Source organism: Pteropus alecto, unplaced genomic scaffold (assembly GCF_000325575.1).
Source record: "Pteropus alecto unplaced genomic scaffold, ASM32557v1 scaffold110, whole genome shotgun sequence".
Classification (NCBI taxonomy): Eukaryota; Metazoa; Chordata; class Mammalia; order Chiroptera; family Pteropodidae; genus Pteropus; species Pteropus alecto.
Genome location: NW_006431920.1, coordinates 9,777,490 through 9,785,350, shown reverse-complemented (window position 1 = coordinate 9,785,350; position 7,861 = coordinate 9,777,490). Strand labels below are relative to the sequence as shown.

Genomic DNA, 7,861 nt, shown 5'->3' with positions numbered 1-7,861 from the left:
GTTCTAGCCCAAGCCTCAATCCTTGCTCCCATGACTAGTCCAGCAGCTGCTTGTTTGAAAGGGGCACCAGAATGTCTGGTGCGGTCTGCCTCCCTAACAAATAACACTTTTAGGAGCTGGCAGGCCCTAGCTCCCAGCCTCCTGTCCTATCTGATGTCACTTCTATGCTGGATGCTGATGTGACTGTGTGTGTGTGCATGTGTGTGTGTACGTGTGCGTGCGTGTGCATGTGCGTGTGTGTGTGTGTGTGTGTGTGTGTGTAGGGGGACGGGGTTGTATGTGTGGGGTCAGGTCACTTGGGGTGAAAACACCAGCCCTCTCCCCCACATTCCTGGCGGGAGTGGGAGATAAGGCTCAGGGCCACAGACATCTGCGTCAGAGATAGGAGGTCTCAATGCCATGGGCAGGGGCGGCTCAGACTGCAGGCGTGGGAAGGCCTGGGGGAAGACTGGGGTGAGAAGGGTAGAAGAGGGCAGGTATTGGGATGCGGAGGGGAGAGTGGGGGAAGCCCTGGGCAGACCCTGACAGAGGGGCACGGGGCAGGTTGTGGATTTACCACTGGCAGGGACAGGTGAGCTATGTTGCCCCAGCTGCCACTGCTGCTCCTCTTGCTGGTGGTCCCACAGAGGGTTCACAGCTGCCATGGGCCAGAGGTGGACCGGGAACTTGTCCTGGCCAAGGTGAGGGCCCTGTTTCTGGATGCCTTGGGACCCCCTGCAGTGACTGGTGAAGGTGGGAATCCTGGAGTCAGGCGTCTGCTCCGAAGACATGCTGTGGGGGGCTTCATGCGCAGGGGCTCTGAGCCCGTGGAGGAGGATGTCTCCCAGGCCATCCTTTTCCCAGCTACAGGTAATGATGGGGAACTGGCAGCTTTGAGAAGCAGCATAGTATAGCATGGGCTTGAAAGCCGGCAGGTCTGGGTTTGAATCTCAGACCCGACACTCAACTGGCTTTGCAACAATGGACAATTACTAAGCCTCTGTGAGCCTCTGTTTCCTCATGTATAATATGGGCAATAATGCCTACCTCTCAGGATTCAGGGAGATGGTGCATTTAGAGTGCATGGCTCATAGCGGGCATTTGGGTGGGAGATATTTGCCTAGGAGGCTAAGGGTCTCTAGAGTCAGAGATATCTGGACATGGGCCCCTTCCTGCCACCTTTCCTCCTATCTCTGCCTCTGCTTCCTGCTCCAAACCTTGTTTCTTTGGCCCCAAGTAGCTGAGACTTGAAAATATATCAAGGATGCAAGAGAAAGATTAGTTGGGAACTTCTGGGAAACTAGTCTACCTTCTCTTGAGTTCCCTTCTCACCTCCCCATGTTCCACAAACTCAATGAGTAAAGGCCTCCTCTGTGCGGACTTTCTTGTAATCTGGCCCACCCTTCTCTTAGAGAGGACTTCTGCCTCCCTGCGCTCCAGTCCCCTGCAGCACAGTGAGTAAGTGAGGATTTGGGATCAGGCAGAATCCCAGCCTGGCCACTTAGCAGTTGAATGTCACTTTATCTTTCTAACTCTCAGTTTCCTTATCTGCAAAATAGATCCGTTGTGAGGTTATCCATGAGATGATCCATGTGACAGTATAGCCCCAATTGCCAGTCCTTCCGCTGGTGCTGGTCCATGATTGTTCAGTGGAGTCTGTGTACTTGTCAGAGTAAGAATGCCAACTGCACTTTCTTAGAAAGCATTGTCCTTTACTCCGAGCTATATCCTTTTTCCTATTCCTCTTCTTCCTTCTTTTTGGTGTTAACCTGTCTTTTTAAAAGTGGAATTATTTTAAAGAACTTATTGTGTACTATTTCTGACATGTAAAAAGATACAAAGAGTAATATAACAAATGACTGCATACACACGATTTCACACTATCGGATGAACAAAAAGATCAAGTCTAACTAACAATTCCAAGTGTTGGTGAAGGTAGAGTGGCAGACACTCTTACGCATTCCTGATGGGAGCATTAATTGGTAGAACCACTATAGAGAGAAGTTGACAATGTCTTGCATTTTTTAAAGTCTTTTAATGGTGAAGTAAATGCAGAGCCTCTGTCAGTTCTCCCAAGACTGGGGAGAGTCCTGAGTCTGGCAGAGCACTCAGTAGAGTGCTTGGCAGGCTCCTGCATGGCAGCCACTTCCCCCCTGTGAAGGAGGAGGGGTCCCAGGTTCTGCCAGTCAGGGCTGCCCTCTCCTTTCCCTCTGTCTCCTGCAGGGGCCAGCTGTGAGGACCAGCCAGCTGTGGGAGAGCTGGCCCAGGAGGCTGAGGAGGGCCTCTTCACATATATGTTCCGGCCTTCCCAGCACACACGCAGCCGCCAGGTGACTTCGGCTCAGCTGTGGTTCCACACGGGACTGGACAGACAGGCCACAGCATCCTCCAATAGCTCTGGGCCCCTGCTAGGCCTGCTGGCCCTGTCATCCAAGGGTCCTACGGCTGTGCCCACGTCATTGGGCCAGGCACCTCCTTGCTGGGCTGTGCTGCACATGGCTGCCTCTGCCCTCCCTCTGCTGACCCACCCTGTGCTGGTGCTCCTGCTGCGCTGTCCTCTCTGTTCCTGCTCAGCCCGGCCTGAGACCACGCCCTTCCTGGTGGCCCACACTCGAGCCAAGCCAGCTAGCAGAGGGGACAGAGCCCGGCGCTCGACTCCCCCGCTGCCCTGGCCTTGGTCTCCCGCTGCTCTGCGCTTGCTGCAGAGGCCTCCAGAGGAACCTGCTGCCCACGCTCACTGCCACAGAGCGGCCCTCAACATCTCCTTCCAGGAGCTGGGCTGGGACCAGTGGATCGTACACCCTCCCAGTTTCGTCTTCCACTACTGTCACGGTGGCTGTGGGCTACCCACCCAATCAGACTTGCCTCTGCCAGTCTCTGGGGTCCCCCCTACCCCTGTCCAGCCCTTTTCTCTGGTTCCAGGAGCCCAGCCCTGCTGTGCTGCTCTCCCAGGGACCATGAGGCCCCTACGTGTCCGTACCACCTCAGATGGAGGCTACTCTTTCAAGTATGAGACAGTGCCCAACCTTCTCACGCAGCACTGTGCTTGCATCTAAGGGTGTCCTGCTGGTGGCCAAGCCCTGCCATCACCTACCTGCTGGGAAGAAGGGCAGAATCTGGAAAATAGATGTTTCCCATCCCCCTCCGCCGCTTCCACTTCTCTGCCTGAGGGCTCCCTTCCTCATCCCACCCCTGTCCTGTGGGTAATGTGACAATAAACAACCTAGTGCATATGACTTGGCACGCATTCTAGGGCTTCACTGATGTGGCGGTGGGGAGATCTGGGCCCCAGGAGCATGAGATTGTGGGATCTTAGGTCACTCAGCCTCACTTGACCTCAGAGATATAAGGTTCAAGAGCTGGAACTGGTCTTCGGCCATGCCACCCTGAACAAGCCCGATCCTGTCTGATCTCGGAAGCTAAGCAGGGTCGGGCCTGGTTAGTACTTGGATGGGAGACCACCTAGGAAGACCAGGTGCCGTAGGCATAAAAAATAAAAAAAATAAGAGATTGTAAGCCGACAAGGTCCTTGCAATCTGTGAGGTCAACCAAGGGTTGCTTCACCTAAATAAATTTAAAAAAACAAAAAAAACAAATGAAAAACATGTTCCCTCCCCTGCCACACCTAAAGGCAATGGCTGCACTCATAGTGCCTACATCCCAGGCGACCACCTCTACTGTTCTCTACTGTTCTCTGCCCTGGTAGACACCTAGCTCAAGGTCAAGGCCAGTTGATTGGCAGACTGGCTAGAGCTCATGGGTTTGGGGCAGATGTTCAGAGCTGCTCAGATCTTGGGTTTCTCAGAAACTTGTGTGGGATGTAGGTGCAAAAATGCATGAGTTGGCAGCATCCAAAAGTTGGTAGGGGCAGAGAGGAGGCGGAAGAACAAAGACCTGAGGATTTCAATTTGCTGAGGGCCCAGGGATCCCTCTCAAATCTATCACTAACTCTTGATTATTATGAAGACTGGTTGTGCTGGGATTGTGAGTTCTTGAAATCTTTGGCTTCCTCGATGTGCCCTGTGTGTCTTTATGTAACTGTTAACTTAGTCCTTAATGTCAAAAGTGTGGTAAGTCAGAGCCTACTGCCGGGAACATGTGTGCTCTTGTATGAATCTGTGTGCACACTCTGTGTACATGGTGAGTGCAGAAGAGGGTGCAAAGAACCCTATTCTTTATCCGTTGGGTCTCCTGTCAATCCATGGCCCGTCGCGATCTGCCGCTGGGAGCCCTGCTTCCCCAGCCTTCGTTTCTGCTTTTTGCACTGTCCTCCTTCTCCCCTCAGTCTTGTTATCCTCCTGTCCTGCCCCAGATCCTGGCTCTCAGCCAGCTGGTTCCATCCAGTCTCCCTTTAAGGGGGTGTGTGTGTGGAGGGGAGGGTTGGCGATGTTCAGGTCCCTCAGACAAATTCTAAAGCTAATACTGACTGCACAACTACAGTGTGTATTTCTGCTAACAGAGGGACACATTGAAGACTCCCTTCTCCTAATCCAGCTCAATGGGGTGGGCAGGTAAGTACCTGCCTCAGGAAGGGGATGTGGTGGAGAGAGAACCCCATCCGGGAACCCTTAGGCTAACACCTTCCCCCTACTTGAGCTGAACTGAATGAGCTACTGCTCCTCACAGCACAATCCCCCATCAGAGCAGCCCACGGCCATGCTCTTGGCATAGCCCCAGTCTCTGCTGATGAATTCCCAAGGAGGCTGCTACTGCTCTGGAGGGGGACCTGCTGGTCAGTCCCAAGTCTCTCTTAGCACCTCACCCAGACCCAGTGTTGCAGCCAGTGTGTGCTCAGTGTTCCTGGGGTCGCTACTCAGGTGGTAGACCCAGAAGAGGGCCAGCTGGGCTCAGCAGCTGCTGGGAATGGGAGATTTTCCTCAAGCCTGCCTGAGCACCACAGTCTCCCTGTGGCTTCCCTTGCCAGATTATCCCTGCCTGAGTGAGCCTTCTCCTGAGATCTTCAGTCTTCCTACTAGGCTTAAGATCCTTCTTCTTCCTGCTGGGGCCACCTAAAACCTAGACTTTCCTTGTCCTAGGGTGTCCTAGGGGTGCGCATGAGATCTGAGGGCTGGAGACACTGTAGAGGGCACAGTATTCTGCACTAGGCCACTTAGAGGATTGGTGTCGCTGGTAAAAAGTTTTCATGTATTTGAGACAAAGTGAGAAAAGTGAGTACAATGTAGTATCTTACGATGAAGGCAAAAGTATTCATTTTAAAGGGCTATCTTTTATTCTAAAGTTATCATTTTTCTGTGTGTAGCCAAATGTTATTTCTTTTATGATATGATGATGATGGTAGAAGGTAGTGGTTTTGGTTCATTTGTTGTAAAGTTTTTGAATTAACAAAACTAAAACTTGATGATTCCAATTTGAATCCTAAGGTTTTTCTTTGTAATTTTGTCCCTGAAATCTATGGAATTCCCAAATGTGTGAAATCTGTGCAATTCTAAAGTCTGGACGTGACTGGCATAGCCCACCCCTTCCAGGGACTTAAAGCCTTAGATTCTGCTAATTTAGCAAATCAAGAAGGGATGGCTGCCCCTCCCTAAGAGGGGCAGACAGTGGCTAAGGACATCTTTTGTCCTCATTCCTTGCCATGAGACTAAGAACAGTCTCTCTGCTCTCAGTGCTAATCATTAAGGACACTTTGAATTCTTTTCATTCAGAGTCAGTTTGAACAGAAAACCCAACCCAACCTGGTTAGATAAAAAATAAAAAACATCACTGGCTCTTAGCAAATCCATGAGCACAGCTGGCTAAGGTACTGCTGATTCTGAGCTCCAAAATGCTATGAGAATCCAGCTATAGGCTCTGCATTCCTTGGGTCAGCTCCATCCTGGTCTCTAAGCAGTCACTCCTTACCCCTGAGGATACTTCTTTTGTGATACTTCTTTTGTGATCATGTCCCTTAGGTGGCTGAAACATTTGTCTACACAAAGTTCACCTCGCTCTGTGTGGTATTTGCGCCCTTTGCAATGGACCCTAAACCCATTCTTGCAACCTGATCTTATATCCATTCCTCCCTTCCTCTCCCCACCCAACCACACAAATCCACACTGTTGGTATAAATTCTCATCATTTCTCAAATGCATCGTTTTGTTAAGCCATGTCTGCAGCATGTCTCCTTGCTTCAGGCAATGCCTCCTTTAAGATTCAGTTCTGATGTCATCTCTTCTGTGAATTCCCTTGACTCCAGATGGTAGAGTCAGCAACAACTTTCTCACTGTTTCCTGGGTACTTTATTTTTAAATGTTGATTTTCAAAAAAAAAACCATTACTTGTTTTTAATTTCATAATTAGCGCATAGATACATCTTCACAGCAAAAATTCAAATACTAAAAATAATGCTGAGGTTCCCTTGATTGTTTCTCTCAATTCCCATACCTTCCAAGGAGGTAAGTATCCTGCCAAATTTATTTCTATGAGTTTGCATACATACATCTATCTTATTGAAACAGCTTTTTTCTCCCCCACAAATGGTACCATGCATTATGAATGTGCTGTAACTCTTTTACTTTATTTCTGAGAGCTTTCTTTGACTTTATATTCCAGTCCTACTATTACCTTTATTTTTCTTAGCAATCACACTTTCACCTCCAAGAAATAAGCTTCTTTTGTTAATTTTATTATTTATGTCACAAACATGTACACAGCACTTACTATGTGTCAGGCATGTTACAATTAAAAACTCATGCAATTCTTATAACAACCCTATGAGGTTATTATACCCATTGCACAAATAAAGAAACTTGGGCACAGAGATTAAATAATTTATCCAGAGTCACATCCCTAGTAAGTTGTGGAGCCAGGATTTGGGCATCAGAAGTCTGGTTCCAGAGTCCGTCCATCATCACTCTACTACATCACCTCTCTACCTGTCCTCTCCTCTGTTCTTCAAATCTGTCTGCTGAGGAGACAAAGCTATTTGTGTTTGTTGATGAAGAGGGCACCCTAGCTCCAGGACACTTGTGCAGATAGCAATCGCTTGTCATTCGGCAAGCATTTTTAATCTCTGAAATTTCTGTCCTTTTTTTTTTTCTCAGTGGAAACATTCTTCATCGGTAAGCAGACACTTCAAACTTTTTGATTACAGACATCATGCTAAGCGACTGACCTCATACATGGTTGTCTAACTGCTCATTTTTACGTAATCTTTTTTGAGATGATGATAAATTTTAAAAGTTACAGTGACTGCAGCAATAAAAAGAATTCAGGAAAACAACTCCCAATCAAGCAAAACACTATGTGGCACATGTGAAAGTATTGTTGATCTCTTCTGGATGTTTCATTTCTCTCCTAATATAAACCTCTACATTTTGGAAGACTATTATAAACCAAAACCAAAATGGTGGTTGTTTTTGTATGTGCACCTATAGGCACTCCATCTAACTGATAAATAGAAGCTATGAGAATAACATTTCAGATAACTTTATAAGTTTTGGTTAACTTTTCCCCCTGTATTGTTAATCCAAAACAGAGCAATGCCCTTTCACTTAAAATATTCATTATTTTCAATAAATTATTCCCTTAGGAAGATGATTTTGCTCCTATGAACATGTAGTTTATCCCTGGTAATCTTTTTGAACTGAGACTGACTGATATTTATGTATTATCCAATTTTTCTTCCATAAGTGTAAAGAAGAAAGGCTTCCTATTTTGAGGGGAAGACTTAGGAATGATCTTCTAACTCTATATTATAATACCAAGAAATAGGTTTCTCTGTGGTGATGGGAGCAACATGTCTAACCTGTGGCATTTCTGGTAGCATGTCCAGTATTAAAACTTCTAGCAAGGTAAATTCACCTCCTTGAAATCACCAGAGCCATTGGAGAAAGTTGAATTTTAAATCTCTTATTAGCGTATTCAAGTCAGCTGTCAGCGA

General features: G+C 47.8%; 1 protein-coding gene and 1 non-coding gene across 2 annotated transcripts; both read left to right on the top strand.

Annotated features, from left to right (window-relative positions):
* The first annotated feature begins 578 nt into the window (after positions 1-578).
* On the top strand, positions 579-3,035 carry INHA (inhibin subunit alpha). Its single transcript, XM_006906679.2, has 2 exons — positions 579-849; positions 2,203-3,035. Exons 1-2 carry the CDS (start codon positions 579-581, stop codon positions 3,033-3,035), a joined length of 1,104 nt encoding a protein of 367 aa, XP_006906741.1.
* A 312-nt stretch (positions 3,036-3,347) lies between these two features.
* LOC112475495 lies at positions 3,348-3,466 on the top strand. The gene has a single exon (XR_003044737.1). It is a non-coding gene; the product is annotated as a 5S ribosomal RNA (ribosomal RNA).
* Positions 3,467-7,861: the final 4,395 nt, after the last annotated feature.

What these genes read in the sequence shown, in the direction of transcription:
- INHA (XM_006906679.2), top strand. Translation starts at nt 579, where the DNA reads ATGTTGCCCCAGCTGCCACTGCTGCTCCTCTTGCTGGTGGTCCCACAG. An exon ending in CATCCTTTTCCCAGCTACAG is followed by an intron (nt 850 to 2,202) that starts GTAATGATGGGG and finishes TGTCTCCTGCAG; the next exon opens with GGGCCAGCTGTGAGGACCAG.